Source organism: Lissotriton helveticus, chromosome 5_1 (genome assembly GCF_964261635.1).
Source record: "Lissotriton helveticus chromosome 5_1, aLisHel1.1, whole genome shotgun sequence".
Classification (NCBI taxonomy): Eukaryota; Metazoa; Chordata; class Amphibia; order Caudata; family Salamandridae; genus Lissotriton; species Lissotriton helveticus.
Window position 1 is genome coordinate 1,729,653,094 of NC_136065.1, and position 22,868 is coordinate 1,729,675,961.

Sequence of the window (22,868 nt, forward strand, 5' to 3'; positions counted from 1 at the left end):
TTTTTTCAGGGCAGGGACGTCGATGTCAGTACTCGCGCTCTGTTGACCTGGAGTAAATGTCTGGTCTTCTGAATCCGATTCATCGGCTTCGGAGACGCTGGCTTGTTCATCTCCTGTCTCTTGTTCTGGATCATCAGGGCCTGCATCGAAGATGTTGCATGGGGCCGAAACGGTTGATCTAGAAATTTCATGACGTCAAGCCCAGCGATCACGTATGATCTTCTTGGACCTGAAGGAAGCACAGGCCTGGCAGTGTTGACTCTCGTGTCTGGAGATGGAGTTTATACCCATGCGCACTACTAACCAAAGGAGGAGTCATCTAGCTCGTGACTACAAAGACTTCTACAATACAAAGTGCAAACATCCGACCCCAACACCAGATGCGATCTACGCACAAATATACGATCTACAGCTCATATGCCTCGAACATGCTTTTTCTTCTAGGCACCCAGGATCTTAAACAACATGCCCCTGTCCAGCAGGATTGTCACAACGGTGGTTCAATTCAGGAAAGTATTCAAGCTGCACATCTTTTAAAGCACGTTACATCATAATGCATCAACAGTCCACAAATTGGCTACCTTTCAGATCATTTGTTGAATGTTTCCTTGCCTTTGACACTGTACAGTGGTCAGCTGCCTTCGGCCAGGTTTGAGCTATGATAAAAGCACATTCAATCATACACGCGATATATATACAATATATCAATGATCTCCGTTTTAAAGAAAAACACCTGGAACTGTACAACCGTTGTCACTTTATATACCTTATGCATTTGCTTATTTTCCTGCAAAATATGCTGAAGTCATGTATTGAAGGCAGGATATCACTATTTAGGGTCAAATCTGTCAGATTACGTTTAACACTGCACCACAAGAGAGGGCAGCTGGAAACTCAACATAAGGGTGTACTCTACACCTATAGACTGAATGGGTATGTTAGGGATAGGAGCTGCACAGAAAATTAGCTAGACTGCTCCTGTGTAATGCTAGCCAAGCAGTGCCCATGCCCTACTTTGTTCACTCCGCTCTGAAAATGAACCAGGATGAGGAATATTAACTCCTCCTATCCTCAAAAGCTGTAGTAGTAATGCGTGGTGCTGAGAATAAAACAATTTGTAGGTACTCTATGCCGCCCGTTATCTTCTCGGCCCTAGGATCTAAACACAGGCACACACACACATACATGCATACATACATACATACATAAATACACAGGGGCAGGCTAAACAACCAATCCCACTTCACAGTGGACTCAAAAGCTGACATGACAATGTGTTGTACTGCTAGGGTTGCCGCTAGTGCATTCTACAACACTCCACCCCATTTTGAACTAAGTGTGTGGTTCTTGAGACCAAAAGTATTTTTGCGTTCGCCAATGTTTGTTATACCAAGAGCCTGGCAGCTCCACAACAATAAAGTTTTACAAAGCCAATGTCAAAACAAGACACGCATTGACATAACCAAAAGGCTGACCACCAATGTCATACCTATTGGCTGTGCCAATGCTTCTTTATTTTCATGTGTCATACTTTTTTGCAACTGGCTACAGTGATTTTCCATTAAGAATATTTTCGGGAAATACTAGAATGCTTTATCACATTTTGCTAAACTATGCTTCAAAAAAAGGTACCAAATATTTCACAGTAGTTTAGCAAAACGTTTTTTTCCTAGGTGCATTATTTATAACATTTTATTTTGAAAGCAAAAAATCCTCAATCTTGCTTTCAAGCTTTTGTATATATTTACATCTAATCAGAGAGCATCCTGGAAGCATAATAAGTAGCCTTATATTGTTAAACTTTGCAAACTAATATACACATTTTTATACTGGAACCACTGTCAGTAGTGCAGTCTGAACTTACAGCATTTCATTATAGAGCTCCCCCTAACAATAAAGGCTTTGTATTAATGAACCATAAATACAAGTTTGAATAGCAGCAACATATGGACACAATTATTACGTGGTAGTTTTATCTGGCAGCTAAAGGGTTTTTGCTGCAGGGGTTTGGTCCTACTTGTCCCAAGGTCAAAATTAACATGAAAACTTCTTGTCCTTGACCCCAAACAATATGTCCCGGGCATCTGGCCATAGGAATTCCACACCACTGATTTTCTTGCTCATTCAAGTACAGAAGTGTTGGTAAAAAGTTACTAGGTCTAAACATCCTTCCACGCCTTTGGTTAAACTATGAATATTAGCTGCAAAATGATTTTAGGCAGTGGTACAGAAGACTGTATGTTCCCCCTTAGGAAGTGCATCACATTTTAAGTCTCCACCACTGGTTATTCAGTTTCTGGCCAGACTAGGGAACCAGAAATTGCCCACCTATACCACCACGTTAATGCTCTTCCTCCAATCCTCTGTAACAATCACTATCCCTGCAAATGCATGAACATCTATCTCTTAACTGTGTTTACTTGCTGTAGTAACATTCTAACCTAGACTACTCACGGCCATCTTTGCGGATCTGTAGTATACAAAAGATCAACTGTGACCCTTATCATGACTTTACAATTGAAATTATTATGTTTTTCATATTCAAGGGAATAATGTTCTTCATTGCATGTTTAATTATAAACAAAAGACTAAAATGTATTTACACGATATTACAAGAACACATACATCAATTATAGTGCTTCAAAGCACTTCAAACTAAACAATAGTCCTTCTAATGTCACAAATGTTCCAGCTGAACAATAATGGCAAAATTGAACTTGAGAGCAAGGCAGGCAATTTCTTAATGGCACAGATCTTTCTCTCCTACCACATAATACCACATACTGGGGAGTCTTACTATCCTTAGAAATAGGAGTGAATTATTCTGCATAGTCCAACGAGGAGGCAGAAAATACTTTTCATAGCATCAACATGCATTCCCAACCAGCTCTCTGCAGGAATTGCACCTCTTAGTCACAGAGCTTATGTGTTTGGTGCAACTATTAACACGACTCATTTGCCAGGACCCTTTCCATCATCAAGAGGGAATTTTTAAATATCAGACAACAAACAGAAGGGCGTCCATTTTCAGCTTGGAGAAGTCGCTGTGTTTCTTCACTCACAGCTCACGGTAGATATTAGTACCAAGAGAACGAAAAGTCTTCAAGGGCCTAGCAGACGTCAGTTAATTCTTCAATATCTGTTTCATCAAAGCTCAAATCACACAAGATTTCTTCTTCACCGTCCTCGTTAAGCTGCATCCAGGACAGGTCATTCACCTGGAAATTTGTTGAATAATTTTAAGTATGCTAAAAGATAAATAAACATTTAAATATATCAATATGCTTCTTCACATGTTTCAGAAAGCTAATATGAGTTTCAAGGCTCTAATCTTAAAAATTAAATAAAAGAAAAAAAATAAGATATTTACCCCTGCAAGAATCACGCCTAGCCTTAAATAAATGTCATTTTCACAATTCCGATTCACAGTGCATTCCTGGACAACAGTAGTCTCAGGTTCAGTGTTTCACATATGAAAGCATTTTAGTTTGCATAAATTTAACAGATCTACATTTATGTTTGACAAATACATTGCAAAAGTCCATTTTGAGTGAAACCTTTCTCTTTTCTCAATGAAAAATATTTTCTCCCCGTGAAGAATATTCTCTACTTATACCCTAGAGAAATGTGGGCATGTTCTGTCTGACGTGTGCCATCGATAAGAGTTACTCTTCCCCCTTAAATAATGCACTGTAAAATGGCTTCCATTACTGGACTGTTGATGGATCAGGGACATTATTCCTTTTTAGTTTTCGCCTGCACAGCGCTTGTGAAATCTCTTGTATTAAAAAACAAAATCTTAAATGGGACTTAGTGTCCACCTATTACTTACCTTTGCCTACCATTGGTTGGCTCTCACGTGGGTCCCACATCACTTTAATTACCTTTGGCTGGCACCCACGTCACTCGTTTCCTTCCTTACTATTGGCCTGGCCAGCACCTCTTGCTCGTTCGCCTCTATTTTATTGCTCTTCAAGTCTACGTCCTGCCGTGGAGCTTGGACCAAGTACTGCTTACAGTGGACAATGCCCTTCAACCACGGGCTCCTGCAGTGCAGGTACTCTAATTAAAAAAATTTCGACATACACTCTTATTGAATGCATGTCTCTGCAGTCCCTCTCCTGCACCCCTGCTTTAAGTAAAATAAATAAAATTTTAAAAAAGTACTATGATGCACCCAACATTAATCGCGTCATACCGCCTTTTTTTTATTTGCATCAATGAGCCAATGTGATATTTTTTGGCATTTAGGATACTGAATTTCCATCCAATTTTGATAAATATATATGATAGGCATCTGGAAAGATCAATTCACTGTTTGTGCTGTGTTCTGGCTCACTCTGTTAGTTTCTTCCTAAATTGACAAAAGGCCAGGTTGGCAGGAGAGGGAGCTCCAACCTCGCTATTCATTTCTCGTACACAGTTTTTTCCTTTAGAAGGTTATTCAAGGGTATATGGAATTTAAATCCGCCAATGTGCTCTAATTCAGTGTCAGTGCTAATACTGATCTGAACTTATTAAAGGATCATAGCTGCCAAGGTTTGCATTTGCGAATACGTGACATTTTCATGATTTTAGTGTACTGAGTGACATTCAACAACCAAATGTGTGAAAATTAGATTGACATTTTCTTGTGAGCAAAACTAAGCAGTGAAGTCCATTACATATCCTCCTCACATCATCCCACATGATTTTACATCTCTTTTGACAATTACAGCTGAGCTGCTTGCAGTACCATGGACAATTTAAAACATTCATTGGTTTCTCCAAACAGACAGTGTAAAATAGCCAGGCCACTGTAACTTGGCTACATAAAAACCTTTTAACACGATTTAGAAATTCCAACTCCTGCCCTTTATCTATACATTAGTATGCCATCAATCTCAAACAGCACAATGACAGACATCACTGGAGCACTCTCTTAGGGCTGGCATTAGCAATGGTGGTACCTGGTGCTACAATGACCACTTTGACCACAGGTTATCTTACTATCACGCTCCGCCAATGCCCCTGATCTCTCCACTGCCCCTCTCTCACATCAATTTCATGTTTTTTCTCACACTACTCATACTAGTGTAGGGTGTCAGAGCACTTTACTACACACAATATGCAGAGACAATGAATCGTAGATGTGTTAATCAGTCTAAGAAATGGTACACAACACAAAGAGGATTACAAGGTGTAGGAATCACATCATCCATACTAGTAGGCCATATATTAACAGTGTTTGACTGGAGAAGCGCAAAGGCAGGATTAAATACCTACCAAAGTGGCTGGTGTCGTTTTTTTTTTTCCAGAGTTTTATATAGCGCGAACAAGAACCGAACCGAATCAGTTATCAGAGCGCTTTACATAGCACCAGTTATGTTACATGAGGACACACTTTCATTTTTTAGGCACGGGGAGATTAAGTGATTTGCCCAGAATCACAGGGGGTTTTTGGCGTCGTTACCGAGACTCGAACCCAGATCCCCAGGTCCGAGGTCGAGCGCCTTAGCCGTTAGGCCAACCCCTCTTATGCAAGCCTGTTCCTCGGGGAACACAAGGCCAGGGTGAAAAACAGGAAATAGCATGTTATACTTGCAAGCGATCAGGCTAGATACTCTGGGGCAGATCTACAAGGAAGTGGCGCAGCGCTGCACCGCAAGCCCTTTGGCTGTGCCACGCTGCGGCACTTCCAAAGCACAGGGATGCAACATATTTACAATATGTTTCATCTCTGTGCTTCCCCCTGCACTGGCTCACAAACTGTAGTCATGCGCCTTCACAGGCACCCTTGCATCATGGTGCAGGGTGTCTGTCGTGGGCAGATTGTTTTTGTGCAGTAATGGGCACCTTCTGCACAAAAACAATCACTACATGCATTTTCCTCTTTCAATGTGTGCTGCAGAATGCAGCACGCATTGAAAGAGGAAATAAAACGGGGAGAAATTAAAAAAATTTTCCTCGTTGCGCCTCGCTACGCCACCTCTAGGGTGGCGTAGCATTCAAACACTTTTCCAGATTACGATTCCTCATAAATCTGAAGATGTGTCTTGTTCCATGGGTGTTGCGTTGAAACACCCACAGCAACACTCACGGAACGCCCATTCAACGCCAAGTGCTGCGTGTAAAGGAGCCGTATTTACAAGGACAGGAAAAGTCACGCAGGGTGGCTTTTACTGTCCTTGTAAATATAGAGGAGCCCCCTGCGCCACCAATACATCTCAAAAAGTGATGTACTGGTGGGCGCAGGGTGCTCGAAATCTGCCCGCAGTAGGTACAGAGCCTGGCACTCCAGGGAATCCAGTTGCCCAAGTCATCGTGGATCGGATATACACTAGAAAAGGGCATTTATCTACAAAAATGTAAGGACCAGCTTGGAGAATGGAGGGATCTAAAGGCACATCTCAACCAGGAGCATGCCCCCAAACTGGAGGGATGAACCAATAAGCTGTAGTCGGTCGGTGCTGTTCTACGAAAAACGGATGTGAGGTATTACTGCTTGAACCAATTTTGAAGCAGCAAAGAAGAGGGGCAATACAAGGCAGCAGACGGGACTTAAGTCCTTTAGACTACTAGAGGTCTTCAAGACAGCGTATGGGCTGTCTAGACTCATCCTAAAATGGGGATGTTGGAAGCCCTTCCCTTCCCCCCACCCCACCTTTCAAAAAAGAAACAAGCATTTACAATGGAATGGTCTCTGCATTATTAAAGGTAGAGCTATTGGCATTGCTCATGACTTTTTTTTTTAGTTTTTAAATCATAAATAAATGGCATTGTCATTTACAATGCCAATAGCTTAATCGCTTGCAAATGCGAGACCTATTGCATTTGCACCCACACAGAGTAAGTAGTAGAGTAGTAGAGTGAGTAGTTGATAGTGAGTAGGAGAGAGTGATTAGTAAAGAGAGTATTAGAGAGCAAGTGAGTATTAAAGAGTGAGTAGTAAAGAGTCCTAGAGCCACACACATTTACATGCACAGTCACACCCTTACATATACAAAGTGTATTTTTAGTTTCAGTAATAAAGAGTGAGTAGTATAGAGTGACTAATGAGTGGGTAATGTTGAGTAGTAGAGTGTAGCAGAGTGTGTAGTACAGGATTACAGTAAGTACTATACATTAGATGCTATTTAGTACAGTGAGTAGTAGCGAGTAGTTGATATTAAGTATTACAGTTAGTAGACAGTTGTAAGAAGTTGTAGAGTAAGTAGTCGAGTGAGTAGTGATAATATTTGAGTGTGAGTAGTAAAGAGTGAGTATTTGAGTGAGTGAGTATTTGTGAGTAGTAGAGAGTGTAGTAGAGTGTGTAATAGAGTTATTGTGAGTACTGTATAGTAGTTTTTTTGTGTACTTAAGTGAGTAGGGAGTATTAGAGAGTAGTAGAGTAAGTAGTAGAGTGAGTAGCAGCGAGTAGTTGATATTGAGTAGTACAGTGAGTATAGAGTATTAGATATTTGTAGAGTAAGTAGTAGTGAGAATATTAGAGAGTGAGTAGTAAAGAGTGAGTATTTGAGTGAGTGTTTGTGAGTAGTAGAGTGTAGTAAAGGGTGTGTAGTAGAGCTATAGTAATGCATTTCTACCCAAACAAACACTTTTTAGCAACATTAGGATAATGAAAGACTGCGGAAAAACATAACATTCTAATCTATACCATGCAGTTTACACGCAGTAGAGCTCTTTTATGACAGTTTATAGGGCACTGTGTTATTAGGTGGCACAACTAATGAATTGCAAGTATCAAAAGAATCTCGGTGACAGAAGCAGTAACTCAGTGCTCTACCCGCATAAAATACTTTTCCGTCTGCATGGTACTAATTCTGCAGCAGGCATTTGATGAACCCGTTGTGCTAGTTTATCTTGAATCACAACTGCCACTAAAACCCGGATCTCTCTCCAATAGGAACTTTAATCACTGCAGTCATCTCATTCTTTCCTGGACATTTTTTTGCTGCCTGAAAACTGCTGGGCGCCCACCTCTGCAGAGAGTGTTTTTCACAGCAGCTGCTCCTAGCTCAGCGCCAGGTGCAGCTGCATGCGCCGGTCAAATTTGACCTCCCTTAAAAGCAGACCCTGCACGTATTAATAGTGCTGCCTTTCCAAGTGCTCTAGTTTGAACTACTTTCTGTCCACTATAGTTTACTGGCAGCAGTTAGACTTTCATTAACACTTACCGAAAGCTGTTTCTGAAAGGAAATCATGCTTTTTCTATTTTAAAAGTTGAAGGAAGCTGGCTCTGTATATGGTGTGCCACGGGGTGGTTATACCATGCACAGAGACCAGAGATTTCCCAGAAGTGCACAGGGTTCAATTTAAACCCAAAGTGCTCTATTAGTGGTAGTGTGGGCAAGCTGCCTTAGGTGTGCAAGACATTTATTGCACAACATTGACCAATAAGGGGACGCACGACCAAAAAAGGAGATCCACACCAATTTTATAAAAAATAAGCGTTGTTTGAGTTTTATTTTAAGACCAAGATCTTTGCAATAAGCTAAGTATGTTTTTACATAATATAACTTTTCAGTTTCAAAAGTTGACTTTTCAGAGTTCAATGTTATCCTATAGGGGAAAACAATAATGCAGTTATATAGGTAAGTACCCGACTTGAAGTTCCAGTCTTTGGGACCAAAGTCAGCAAGGGGCAAGGGTCAGGTCAGTACCAAAACTGCACCACTAGTGGCACAGGGTCGGTCGAGTGCAATGGTCAAAATCAGAGTTCGGCCCAATGCGTTTTTATTAGAGACTGGGAGCGCTCAAAGCCACAATACGTGCAGGTGGGTAAATCGGTTGCAGGGGCCTAGCTTTGAGGGTTAAGAGCAGGCACAAGTAGTGGGTAGGGGGCACAAAACAGCACCAAACATACACCACCAGAGGCACAGGGGCAGCTGGTTGCAGGGTGCAAATTCAGCATCAAACAGCCAATGCTTTTTAACTGAGAACTTGTTTCGGACAAATAGACAGCAGGGATTGCACCAGAGGCTGCAGGAGGGAGACCAGTGAAAACAGAGGTAAGTAGAGATGAAAATGGCCATAGGGGCACAGTCAATTCAACTCATCAACGCTTAGAGGATTCAGGTGCAGAGGTGCTTTAGATGTTGAATTTTACCAGACATGGTCAGGGGGAGCATCTGGATTTAGGCTGCAGGTATCGTCGTGGAGTCCAGGAGGGGTCAACCACTGCTGGACTTGTTCTGGGTTGGTGAGCCACCTGGACATGGGCCGTAGGAGTCGGGTACAGAGTGGTCAGGACTTGGGATTCCAGCTGGCACCAGGGTCCTTGGTGTGGGATTCTGGGGGACAGAACTGCTGTTAATTAGATCGTTTCCCATTTGCCACTGTACGTTCTTTTTCCGTTGGTAGGACCCGAAAATGATGACCTTGGTTTTCCCTTGATTAACTATCAAGTTGTTTGCGATGTTAAAGCTATTTAGTGCATTTAATGCTCTTTGTAGTCCCACCTTCGTATGATCCAATATGACTGTATCGTCGGCATACTGTAGAACGGGAAGCCTCACACTTCCTAATCTTGGGGCTATTAGACTGGCTCCTTTTAGTGCCTCTCCCAGGTCTGCCGTATATAAGTTGAAGAGGGTGAGGGCCAGCACGCACCTTTGCTTCAGCCCATTCTCTGTGCTTATTTTGGGGGAGACTGTGCGGGAACTTGTTTTGACCCTCTCCCAGGTGTCCTTGTGTAGTAACCTTATTGCCTTCAAAAGATTTGGTGGAATGCCCCATTTTTCCAATTTCCACCATAGTCGTTTTCTGACTACTTTATCGAAGGCAGTACTATAGTCCACAAAGCAACAAAAGAGTGGAGGGTGGTTCTTCAACGTTGCCTGGGCAGAAAGATGTGCTAGCGCCAAGACGTTGTCCATTGTTGATGCCTGGGACCTGAAGCCAGTCTGGTGCATGGGTATTATGTTTCTCTCTTCTACCCATTTTTCTAGATCATTCAATAATAGGCAGGCATATGCCTTGGCTTCACGATCAAGCAGGGCAATAAGCCTGTAGTTTGACGGCTTTAAGCGATCTCCTTTTTTGAAGATTGGGACAAGTATGGAACCCCCTCCAGGACTCGGGGGGGGTTATGGCAGTCGAAAAGGTGTAATTGAAGAGCGGAGTCAGGAGTGCTGCCCAGAACCCAGTTGCCTGTTTAAAAACCGGCGCTGGAATCCCGTTGGGCCCAGTCATTCCTCATGCTCTTGATGGTTTTGATGACCTGTTGGATGTTTGCCCAAGTTGGTAAAATGTCAACAGCGGCGGCCGGGGATCTATTACCCATGGGGGCCATACCCGGGCTCAACGTTGTAACTCCTGGCTTTGTCCTAATCAGTTGCACTTGCTCAGCAAGCTCCGCCTTGTCGCTTGGTGGAACTTCCTTAGTGGGGGCTGTTACATATAGCTGCTTCACGTGTTGCATCCAGTCTTTTTCTGCAACCCCATTTTCTCTTGATGGTCCTTGGTTGCTCAGCTGGTTTATATATCTCCAGAGACGTGCTTGGTTCTTTTGTTTCAGCAGGGAGAAAACTTTGAGCCACTTGCTTTCCATATTAGCTTTTTTGTGTTCCCAAAGCTTCTTCCTAAGGGATGCCCTCAGTGAGGCAATCGATGCCCCCTCTGTTTGGATGCCCCCTCTTTTCTGATCTGCGAGAGCCTTACGCAAAAATCTTTAATGGTCTCGTATGTCCTGTGGACAGGTACTTCCTGGTCTGAATAGCCCTTTTGTTCTGGAATTTTGGGATTTGAGATTCCCAAGCTTAGTTTGTAGATCCTCTATTATATTCTCCCATCCATTTATGGGTGAGAGTTCTTTAAACAGACTGCCTTCCTGTGCCTGGTCCAGCCATATTTGGAGTGTACTGTTGGTCTTTTCAGACCACTTGATCCTCCGCAGGACACTGTGCGCTTCTCCTCCCCACTTGTCTTCCCGATGGATTGATAGATGGTAGCAGGCGGTACGTCCAACTGAAACGCTGCTCTTAATGGCCTATGGTCGCTTTCCTTCCGATCTTCAACTTCGAAATCATCCATTCTGGCCGCCAGCTCTCCGCTAATCATAATGTAGTCTATTCATGAGACGTCCCGAAAAGTGGGCTTAGGCTGCCAGGCGGCCGAGCAGGCTTTTTTCAGTGCATTGGTTGATGTCAGGTTGTAACTGTTGAGAAAATCGTGCAGGGAAGCTGCCCTGCCTAATCCCCGGGGAGATGTTTCAGTTTTGTCCAGATTTTTCAGATTGAAGTCCCCAACTAGGATGACCTGGAATGTTTTGTGCTTGTTTAACAGATCTTCTAGTTTTTGTGCCAGTGCCTCCAGCTGGTCTTTCATTAAGGTCTGTGCGGGGTTGATGTAGCAGTTTATTACCAATAAACGCATCGGATGTTTGTTGAGACTCAAACCTCTTATCTGTACAGCTTGCAGACCGGGGAAGTTCGAGTTGATGGAGGTAACTGCGAGGGCACACTCGTGTTTTATAAAAACTGATAGACCGCCGGCTGGACGACCAAAGATATTCCTTTTTATGGCTGGTACTTGGTGTTCATAGTATCCTGCCAGAGGAGTAGTGGACAAGGTCCATGTTTCTTGGAAACAAATTATGTCTCCGCTTTCCAGGAACTGCTTCAGGTTTTCATTTTTGCAAATTTTGCTGATCCCTGCTATGTTCCATGAAATTATGGTTAATTGCGACTTTGACGTTGATCCAGGCTCAGCATCTCCTCTGGCAGGCTGACATTTGTCCCGGTTAGGAATACTGTATCCTTCTTCTTGCGAGTCCCTTTTGATCAGGGATGGGGGAGGTGGTGCGTATAACCCATTGATTGTTTTGGCAGGAAATTCTAATGCCCGTTTGGTCCCTTTTGCCTGTCTGGCTTCTATCTTGGGGTCCCGAACTGTTTATCCCGTGCAGGACCGACCAAGTAGCCTTTCTCCTTCTTTCAGGGGCCAAGACATGTGGATATTTTGGGTTCCACAATATCTGAACTTCAATGCCATACTCAGCGAGTAGAGTGGTGTTGTTCACAACGGCTTGTTGTATTACTTTATTCTTCAGTCCCACCACTGAAGAGTCACCATGTGTGTCCCCTTTCATGCTCTCAAATTTCACCCATTCTATGTCCGCTGTGTCTATCTTGTCTAGGGTGTCCAGGTGTTTAAAAAGGCGTAAGATGTTACTCCGGTTCACGATGTCATGGTTTCCAGTGCTCGAAAATCTCGGAGTGAGGACCACCTCATAGACAACTGCTGGTCCAGCTACGGTTTGTGCCCTTTCTCCCTTTTCTGTATTAAACTCTGCTGAGGTTGGCTCTTTATTAGAGCTTCCTTGGTGGATTGAAGGAGAACTTCCTTGAGGCCATTTATTTTGGCCATTGTTCATCCAAGTGGCAGGCTGGAGCTTCGTGCTTAAGTGTGATTGATTTGGTGTAGCCCCTTGCAGCGTCGTTATTGCCAAAGATATCTGGGAGGGCAGTTCTATAGGAAGTGGATTTTTTCCGGCCATTGGGTGGATGTCAATGGGGTGATTTTGCCTTGCTGGTGACTTTTGGCCCTTCGCATTAGAGATGCTTGATGGGGTAGTTTGTTTGTGTTGAGCTTCCGTTGGCAAAGAGACCGGGGTGACCCTGTTGCCCCAGTTTTTATCTGTAAATATTGGATACAGCTGGGTAGCTTTTGTGCCCCCTTGTAAAGGCGGTTGGTTGGTCTTCAATAACTGCGATTGTCTCACTTTTAGCTTAGTTTTTTTCTGTTGCTTCTTTAGCTTCTTTTTTGCTCTCCTTGATAATGAGGGTTCTTGTGCATCCGTTGTGCGTGAGATATGATCCTGCAGGACTGTTCCAGTGGCGACGCTGTCCCTGATATTTGGGTTTTGTGGGTTTTTGGTTGTTTTTGGGCTACTGTTTGATTTGATGTTCACGAGCTCTGCGCTTTTTCCATTGTCGGCTATTGTCTTCTGTCCGACTGGAACCACAGATGGCTGTGTCACACTCGGCATGTGACTGTTGTACTTCGCCCGATCTTCTTTGTTGTTTGAAGTCGGAACCGCCGTGCTCCCTTTCGCTAGTTCTACTATATCTGCTAGGACCTCAGGTAGGGAGGCCCATTTCTCGATAAGGATAGAACAGCAACAGGAGCAATCGCCCCGGTTGGAAACCGCAAGTTCAGAGATCTTATCATCTAGGACCTCCACCTTGGAGCTATATCTGCTAAACGCCCCGCAATTGCTTGTAGAAGATCTATTTGCATTTCCATCTTCGTTGATTGCCATAGGAGGGCTTTATTAGTGGCACTATTAGTCTCAGTCGAGAATGATTTCTCTGAGGTCGTGTCCGCACTGCTGTTGCAAGCGAGGTAGTCCGTTTTAGTATTAGGGGCCCATGAAGACATTAAAGGCCATGACAGGTTTGGAGTTAGGTCGAGGGTTCGTTCGATCTTTTGTTCAAGATTGTGGGGGAGTGAGATTGTGAACTCCCCTGCCGCTGAGGACACTGTGGCCGGAAGGTCGGGCTGGGAGACCGTTGGTTTGGAGTGTTTGAATTCATCTTGGGGGTCACTTTTCACCGTTGTCTGAAGATGTGGGCCAGGGTCTTTGGTCTGATGGATTTGCGCTGTTGTCGTTACTGTGAGGCCTCCTTTGGGCGTAGCTGTATCGATGGTCTTGCTGGTTGTTATGACCTGCCTGTTGTCTGTGGGCAGAGGGGGGATTCCACCCCTAATTTGACCTGCTGATTGCATTAGGTGGAACTGCTCGTGGGCTTCGCTGGCCATTTCCTGGTTGATCCTATGTATTTCGCATGGGGCAGTCTCATCCTTAGATTTGCTGGTAGAGATAGGCAATAGACTGCTGTGATTGTTAGTGCTCTTGTCATGGACTGGGCACGGAACGTCAGGGAGAGCACCACTGTTAGTGTCATGGTTGCAACTAAAGGGGTCGGTTTTCTTAATTAGAACATTTCTGATCGAGCCCCTTTGATCAGCCTCTTGCGGTTTTTCATTTAGGCTATCTGTGAGTGACTTGCTCCTCGTGACTCTGGTTGATGTCATGTTGATCGGAGGATGCATCGTGGGGCTTTTTTCCGGGGTCATAAGCAATCGCCCCTTCTTTTTGAGGCCCATGTGCCAGGTGTCCTTCTGGGGTTTCGCTTCCCTCTAGAAGGCAGCTGCTCTGAGTCTGCTTTGTGGGGGAAGCAGGGTCTGTCAATTCTCCTTTGGGGTGATACTTGGGCTGATAGAAAAAGTGGACGGATGCTCCCTGTCCCTCAACTGGGCCAAAAGGTCGGGGTGGAAGTGAAAGTGGTGGAGAGCTGGCAAATCCACGTGGGAGTAGTTTGGGCAAGCGTGGCTCACGAGACAGGTCACCGTTGCCTCCTGGCCTTGTCAATCCTGTCTTGAGCTCCCACTTAGTGCAGCCACCGCCTGGAGGCAGCTGCGCTTGCTGTTGCGCCTACCACCCCTCAGGGGGAGAGGGAGCAGCCCCGCTATGGAGGGCCTTCTCGCAGTGCCGTGTCAGCGTGCAAGCTGAGAGCAGAGGAGCCCCGGCGGTCGACGGCCACGCTCCCGCGAGTCCGCACACCTCCGAGGGGCAACAGAGCGATAGCCTCTGCAAGGCTTAGTCTTGGGCGGCTCTGAGCGATTACAGCTCCGATCCCCCGCTCGAACTCACCCAGCTTCCGATGCTGTGCAGCTCCACTCTGCAACCACCCTCCGCGGCAGCTGCAGCTGCGGCGGCACGATGGTTCCCCGCAGGTTCCTCCTGTTTGATTCTGCAGCCGTCCGCCGCCAGCTCTCACCGCACACCACCGCCGCCACCACAGCCTTCACCCGTACAGCCTTCTCCCGTGCTTCACCGCCGCCACAAAAACGTGGACTGGAATGGACTGGAGTCAGCTCACGCTCAGACTGGAGTCAGCTCACGCTCAGACTGGAGTCAGAGTGAACAAGAAACACCACCTAGGTAGTCAGCTGTACCCACGGATCCTGGCGATCAAAATAGGAACACGCAAGGCAGTAACAGCAAGGGGGTAGAACAGTAATCAGCTACAATGACCAACCCTAGGCAGGGTGTCATGTTGGCCTTCACCTCACTGGGATGTGCAAGTAGCAAAGGAAGTGGCATGGTCCTAGTGAGGGGGTCCCAGGGGACCATCTTCAGATTCCAGGCCCTAGTTACCCAGGGTACCATTTACTAGGGACTTGCAGAAGTATCAATTGTGGATATGTTTTTGATAAGAAGCACTGGCACAGGGGACCTGGTTGGCAGGGACCCTGTGGACTACAATCAAAACCACATCACTTTCCAGGCAAAAAGTGGGAGTAAACCATGACAAAAGGCACTTTCTCATAAATAGAACACATTTTTGTTTCCTGGATTTACCAATGTTCTTACAGGTAATAGCCAGGGCGTCGGGCGTTTGTCTGGGAGGCAGTAAGTGTGGGGATCAGTTTTGCAGGGGCCAGTATTGTTACTGGGGACTGGTGCTGCAATACAGGCCCCAGGAACAAAAGCAGCAAGAAAGCATTGCCAGCCTCCCGGGGACAGGCAGTGCTTCCTCAGAGGCAGGTCCAAAAAAATTCCCAGGGCTACTTTGAGTTCCCAGTTCCACCCTGGTAATAGCAAGTGTGTTGGGAGCAATTATAGCATTATTACACAATAAGGCCACTTTGCAAAAACAAAAAGTCAATTTACGGAGCTGCGCTGAACATGGCAACTCTATATTAAGATAGCACTATCCGGCCACAAAGTTTAAAAGTGTGCAGCTTGTAGGGGAACAGGTAATCAGTAAAAACAAAGATTATAGTCTAGCTTGCAATCAGACATCATTACACCTTCTGTGAAACAGGGAGTGAAATGCAGGTCAGCGGTTAGTCAATTTGTAGTATCAGTTATATTAAAGGATACCAGTAGCCAAGTCTAGTTGAAATAAGAGGTTTATTTCATGGAAAAAGATCTCAGCCAACCATCTTCACCAGCTCTCCCTCTGCTTCACTCAGTCCCCACAATTCTAAATGACCTCACAACATTCCATATGACACACAGAGGTGCCACATTCAATTGATAATTACAATAGATCATTATATTAAGTATACATATACTATAGCTACTACACACTTCCCTCCTATAACAAAACAACATAGTAAATATAAACCAAATAAATACAAAATAAAAGATTTACATAAATAAACATGTATAATATACTCCTACATTTTAACAATGTAGTTCTTCCATGTAGTAAAGGAAGAACTAGATCGCTCAACATAATCTTTCCAATATTCCAGACTTCATACTCATCTGTGTGATTTTCTTGTTGAGAGACATTTGCCAGCTGCTTTTCTTTTTCCACTTAGTTCACCTTTCCTGTCACTTAGATCAGGTATCTTCCCTTTATATACAACTACTCTTATGAGCTGCCAAATGCAATAATCCTGTGTTCTGACCGCAATGCTGAATGTTTTAATAAGGGCATTAATCAGCAGGTAGGGATGAGGAATAGATGCGTCCGTTTATTTCCCCAAGGTGAGTATGAAATTAATCAAAAACAGAAACAGGACACTTGTAACGATTCTAAACCATTGGTTAGTAGAATAGATGAAACACCCATAAAAACTCAATGTTGTTTGGAAAAGCGGTATATATGTTTCATCCGCCCCACATTGACGTCATGGCAGTTATCATTGGATGTTCCAATATGTGCTAAGTGCCAGCCTCATCCAGAGGCACCTCTGGTATAGAATGCAGTGTCCAGAGATTGAGGGTTACCCCCCACAAAAAGGTGTAAAACCAGAATTCTTGAAAAAAAGGAAAATGTTAAAAAGAGAAAGTCACCCTAATGCTTTAATGTGAGGTGAGATTCTGCTGTCTTAAAATATACTGATACTTCAAAAAGATCGAGTTACTGGATCTGTGAGTATTATAATAGGCTTGTCGACATGTTTCAGCTCCCTTTGGCCCTACGGGTCTGTGGAGCTTTCGTCAGGACTAACATACATGAAAATTTCTACTCACACGACTTGTGTAGTATGTTGAAGTGTTCGCTTTTTGACACTTTTTTTTACCCCGGGGGCAGAGTCAGCACAAGCCACAGAACCGTACACCACGCGGCTCTGCGCTTAAAGAAGCGGCATCCCCCTGATGGAGAATCTGGCTTTCCACAAACAGATGATGGAGAGCAGGTTTTCATAACCAAGTGTCAAAAAGCGAACACTTCAACATACTACACAAGTCGTGTGAGTAGAAATGTTCATGTATGTTAGTCCTGACGAAAGCTCCACAGACCTGTAGGGCCAAAGGGAGCTGAAACATGTCGACAAGCCTATTATGTTATGTTATGTTAAATTTAATTTCTATAGCACACGGCTACTCGAGTAGAGTGTCCCGGCGCTTTGTTTGGCAGCTCAGAGAGAAAACATAACACCATAAAAAACATTCAAGACAACAGAAAAGAGACAGCAAACAGGAAGCACACTAAAGGGTAAAAAGCCAGGTTTTAAGGCCCCTCCTGAAAGACAGAAGATTGGAGGTGCCGCGTAAGGCCAAAGGGAGAGTATTCCAGAGCTGTGATGCCCTCAGTCTAAAAGAGCGCCTCCCGATACGGGCCCTCTTTACTCGAGGAACCGTCGCCAGAAATGAAGATTCCGAGCGCAAGGATCGGGCCGGGCGGTAGAAGACAAGCCTGCGTTGCAGGTATTTAGCTCCAGAACCAAAAAGCGCCTTATGGGCCAGGGTCAACGCCTTGAAAATAATCCGCTTATGGATCGGCAGCCAATGGAGCGACTGCACAAGGCCGGACGCTCTGGCTCGCATGTGAAGGCCAAAGATCGCGCGAGCTGCAGAGTTCTGCACAACCTGCAGCCGCTGTAAAAGATATTCCGGAAGACCCAGATAAAGGACGTTGGCATAGTCCAATCTCAAGCCAATTAAGGCTTGGACCGTAATCCTCCTGTGCTCTTCTGTGAGCAGAGGCAGGAACTTCCGAAGCATCTTAAGAATGCCAAAGCATGTGCCCGTCAGACCGAGGATCTGCGATCTCAGCGTCAGACCATTGTCGATCTTGACTCCCAGATTTTTTGCCAACTGGGACGCTTGTGCAGGGGGTAACATATCCGCCGGCCACCATGCCTGCCAATCAGGATCTAAGGAGGAGCCAAAAAACAGCAGCTCCGATTTATTGGAGTTGCATTTGAGGCTGTTCTGCAGAAACCAATTGAAAACCGCCCCGAGGCAGTCCCGAATGCTCTCTCCGTCAAAGTCCTGATTTTTCCTACACGTGAAAAGAAGCTGGGTATCATCAGCGTAGGAGACGATCTGGGCCCCAAAGGACTCCACCAGTGCCGCCAAAGGGGTCATAAATATGTTAAAAAGAGTCGGGCTCAACACAGAACCCTGTGGAACTCCGACTCCCAATGGCGGCATCTCAGCGGAGCTCGGGGAGGCCCAGACCGTTTGTCGACGACCAGCAAGAAAAGATGTAAACCAGCTGAACACCGTCCCCCTCAGACCGATGTTATAAAGTCTGACGAGGAGCCCCTCATGGGGGACGGTGTCGAAGGCCGCCGACAGATCAAGCATGACAAGCATGGCCTTGCCACCTGAATCCAGAGTCTCCTTAATGGCCTCTGACACCTCCAAGAGTGCCGACTCCGTACTTAGATTAGAGCGGAAACCGGACTGCGTGGAGTGCAGCAGGTCATTGGATTCTAAAAAGGCCGAGAGCACGCTATGCACGTGCTTCTCCGTAATTTTAGACAGCGCAGACAGGAGAGAGATGGGCCTATAATTGGCCAACACCTCAGGATCAAGGCCAGGCTTTTTGAGGAGGGGGATCACCATTGCCCGCTTCCAAGTCTGCGGGACCACCCCCTCACTCAGAGAGAGGTTCAGGAGTGGGTTAACCAAAGGGTTGACCACCACCGCCATCCTCGCCAGGAATTTGGCCGGACAGGGGTCTAATGGCGACCCAGATTTAAGGTTAGCCAAAAGCTCCAGTGACGTAGAGATAGAGATGGGTGGAAACTCTGCCAAGGCGGAATCCAGAATAGGCGAAGGAGCTAACCCCACCACAGTGCTGGGGTGCTCTCCAACCATCCTCTCCGGAAAGGAGTCTGAATCAGTTTGATCTTGCCCGTGAAAAACTTTGCAAGATCGCACACCCACAGCTCAGAGGGAGCAATTTGAGGCAAATTAGATCTAGGGGCCATAAACTCCCTCACGACCGTGAAGATCTCCTTACAGGAATTGGAAGCTGTCTCTATCCTCCTAGCTAAGTAGTTCTTTTTCTCGCGGAGGATATCCCGGTGATAGGCTTTAACCGCCATCCTATATGCAAGTCTGGCCGTCAGATCATATTGAAGGCGCCAGGCCCTCTCAGCCACCTTACACTGGCGGCGAGAGGCAGACAGTGCATCGGTGAACCACGGAGCCGAGAGCCGTTTAGCCGTGTCCCGGGGTGCCATCGCCGGGCTAAGTCGTATAATACTCACAGATCCAGTAACTCGATCTTTTTGAAGTATCAGTATATTTTAAGACAGCAGAATCTCACCTCACATTAAAGAATTAGGGTGACTTTCTCTTTTTAACATTTTCCTTTTTTTCAAGAATTCTGGTTTTACACCTTTTTGTGGGGGGTAACCCTCAATCTCTGGACACTGCATTCTATACCAGAGGTGCCTCTGGATGAGGCTGGCACTTAGCACATATTGGAACATCCAATGATAACTGCCACGACGTCAATGTGGGGCGGATGAAACATATATACCGCTTTTCCAAACAACATTGAGTTTTTGAGGGTGTTTCATCTATTCTACTAACCAATGGTTTAGAATCGTTACAAGTGTCCTGTTTCTGTTTTTGATTAATTTCATGTTTTAATAAGGGTTCTGAGTATTTACTACACCCTAGATTCCCGACTGAACTTTCTATTAACAGTCATCCACCAATACGTTTGCTTCTTTCACTGCCTTTTTCTTATCAAAATATTCTTTCCTGTTTCTAACTTTCTCATTTTCACTAACACTCCAGTTTTTCTTAGTGGTTTCTTTCCACTCATTTCCAGACTCATTTACCCACCAAGGTTCTGCAGTAGTTTTGGGGTATCCACCCCGGAACGATTCAAATGGGGTCTTACCTGTGTTGGTATTTGCTGTAATTCTGTAAACCTCAACCCCCCCTATCATCTCATCTCAAAACTTCATGGAATTAACTTTGGCCAATTATATGGTTTCCTTAAAAACTCTATTAAGTCTCCCCATCATTCCATTTGTTTTGGGATGTAGAGAGCACATTTTTTGTGCTTTAGCTCATGTTCTTCAAAGAATTCTTCCATCTCTTTAGAGACACCATTAACAGTGAGCAAGGTTTCTCGAAAACCTTCTCCCCCATGAGTTCACTTAAAAAGTAGTCACATACTTATGTTCTATTCCTGTTATGAAACACACCTCTGGCCATCTTGAAAGCATATCAGTCACCACTATCAAATATGTCTTTTGTCCATCCCCATGAACTGGTCCCTGAGTAAGCGAGAGCAATTTCTGTTGGATTCTCTCAGATTAACATGGGATGTACCCTAGGTTTTATAGTTTTCTCGCTAACCAGACACTGTAGGCAATCCCTCACTATTCTCTCTATTTGCAGGTCCATCTTTGGCCACCAATAAGCAGAGTGTAACCTTTCTTTGGTTCTTGACATTCCTTGATTACACTTATGAGCTACACTTATTAACTCTTCCCTTAGTTTAGGTGGTGGAACAAATGTTGTCCCTCTGACCCACAACCCATTATCTGTGGACAATTCATCTTTTACCCATTTTAAATCTTTACAGTCATCATCACCTTGCCTTTTATCTTATCAACTCGGCACAAGTCAACTGTATCACATCATTCAGTGCTTGAACAGACAACATTTTCACACCATCTTTCTTCAGTAATTACTCTACTCCCTACCTCAGACAAATTTCGTTCCTTTATTAAATTCAACGTTTTCTTCCTGATCATAGGTATCATTGGAAATCAATCTGAAGACTGTCTTAGCTACTTTGTTTTCTAAGTCTGGTATGTATTTTACTTCAAAGTTGTATTCTTCTAAAGCTAAAACCCATTTGGTTACCCTCCCAGACACTGAATCTATTCTTTTGTTTTTAAATATCTTGCAAAGAGGTCTGTCAAAGGGGTCCCACAGAAATATATTTGTATTAATTTATCACCCATTATACAGCAAGTGCCTCCCTCTCAATAACAGAATATCTTGTTTCAGCACCTTTAAATTATCGTTAAATGAATAAGATAGTGTTTTCTCAATCATGTCCACCTTGCAGCCAAACAGCTCACTGTCCTTTAAGACTCGCATCTTTTGTTATCATTGATCTCTTTTTTGTATCAAAATTAGTTAACTTTCGTACTTGGTTGAGCTAATTTTTTAATGTTTGAAAATTTTTTGCAGGCCAAATCCTACACAAAGGCAACTCCCTTTTTGAGTAGGCTTCTCATGTTGACACTCAACTCTGCAAAGTTCTGAACAAACTTACTATAATATTCAGTCATCCTCAAGAATATCATTAACTCTTCCCGGGAAGTAGGTGAGCTTATCCTCTGAACAGTATCGATCAGATCTGTTTTAGGCACAACTCCATTACCAGTGTTGGTGTGTTCCAAGCAGTCTCTAGCATTTGTTCCAAAATTGCATTTCTCAAGTTTTAATATAAGATTACAATAACAAATTCTTTAATACCTCTCTATTCCGGACAATATGTTCTTTACCATCCCTCCCAAAGACAAGGATGTCATCCTGATACACAAAATACACCCTTTGCTCTTTTTAAAACTTTTTTTATTATTAGCTGGTAAACAGAATCTAAGTCCAAAACGTAACCTGACATATCTGAATGCGCCAAAGGGTCTTACAAAGGCAGTCATGTCCTTAGATGCCTCCTCCAATTCAATTTTGGCGGCAGGCTGAATGAAGTGAGCCATACTGTGATGAACACATTTGCACCACGAAGTAGTATTAACAACTCGGAGATTTTCGTTCTTCATTGAAATAACTTCTCAGTACTTAGTGTAAAATCTTTATTCAGTTGTGTAAGGAATAGTTTCTTACCTGTAACTCCAGTTCTGTAGTAGGGGTATCTCTGTTATAGTCATAATCTAGTGAATAGTCCTGCTCATGTGCGGGGACCCCGGAGCAATAAAAAAAAATCTCTCAAGCTGTCTTTAAGAGAGAATTTAAAGACAAATAATGCAGCCTATACTTATCAGGCTACACTGTCCAGTACTTCAACTAGATATTCCACCAAACTTAAATACAGCACAGCCTGCCAAGTTTCTCTCATAGAAAAACGTCCCCTTTTACCAAGAAAGCCTCTGGAAGATAGAGAGGAAGCGGTAGACAGACATGCCCCATAGGCTGCCATTATGTGGCTCAAAAAGGTATACTGTGCCTTTAAGGAAACTTTCTAGAACTCTCAGTATCCCAGAATGCACAGCAGGTCCCCTCCACTTTCAGTTCTTTTTGGAGGCATATAAAGCTAGACCTGTAGCATTCAGTACATGAACATCTTTCTCCACCGGGAAGGAGGGCGGGCGCTTATGACTATAACAGAGATACCCCTACTACATAACTGGAGTTACAGGTAAGAAACTACTCCTTCTGTAGTAGGGGATCTCTGTGTATAGTCATAATCTAGTGAATAGAATGGCAAGCCCATCCCCAACACCAAAACGGCGGTGGAGAAGAAGAAATACAACCCCACTACTGTGCGAACAGATTTCGCAGCGAAGCCTGCCCAACCTGAGCATCAGCCTTGGCGTCAGAGTCCAGACAGTAATGCTTAGCAAAGGTATGGACCGGCTTCCAAGTGGCAGCCCTGCAGATCTCTGCAATGGGAACATTATGGAGCAAAGCT

At 44.4% G+C, this 22,868-nt stretch overlaps 1 protein-coding gene across 3 annotated transcripts in view; it reads right to left on the minus strand.

Moving 5' to 3' along the window:
- Positions 1-22,868, minus strand: part of RDM1 (RAD52 motif containing 1) — a 740,716-nt gene that overhangs the window by 245,460 nt on the left and 472,388 nt on the right. The window contains exon 7 of one of the 3 annotated variants that reach the window (XM_078645001.1): positions 1,437-3,218. The exons of 1 other annotated variant lie outside the window; for it this stretch is intronic. In XM_078645001.1, the coding sequence (XP_078501127.1) occupies positions 3,111-3,218 (108 nt within the window). In that variant the 3' untranslated portion in view covers positions 1,437-3,110. Of the gene's footprint in view, positions 1-1,436; positions 3,249-22,868 lie in introns of those variants that run through there. One more of the 3 variants, XM_078645002.1, reaches the window with a different exon arrangement.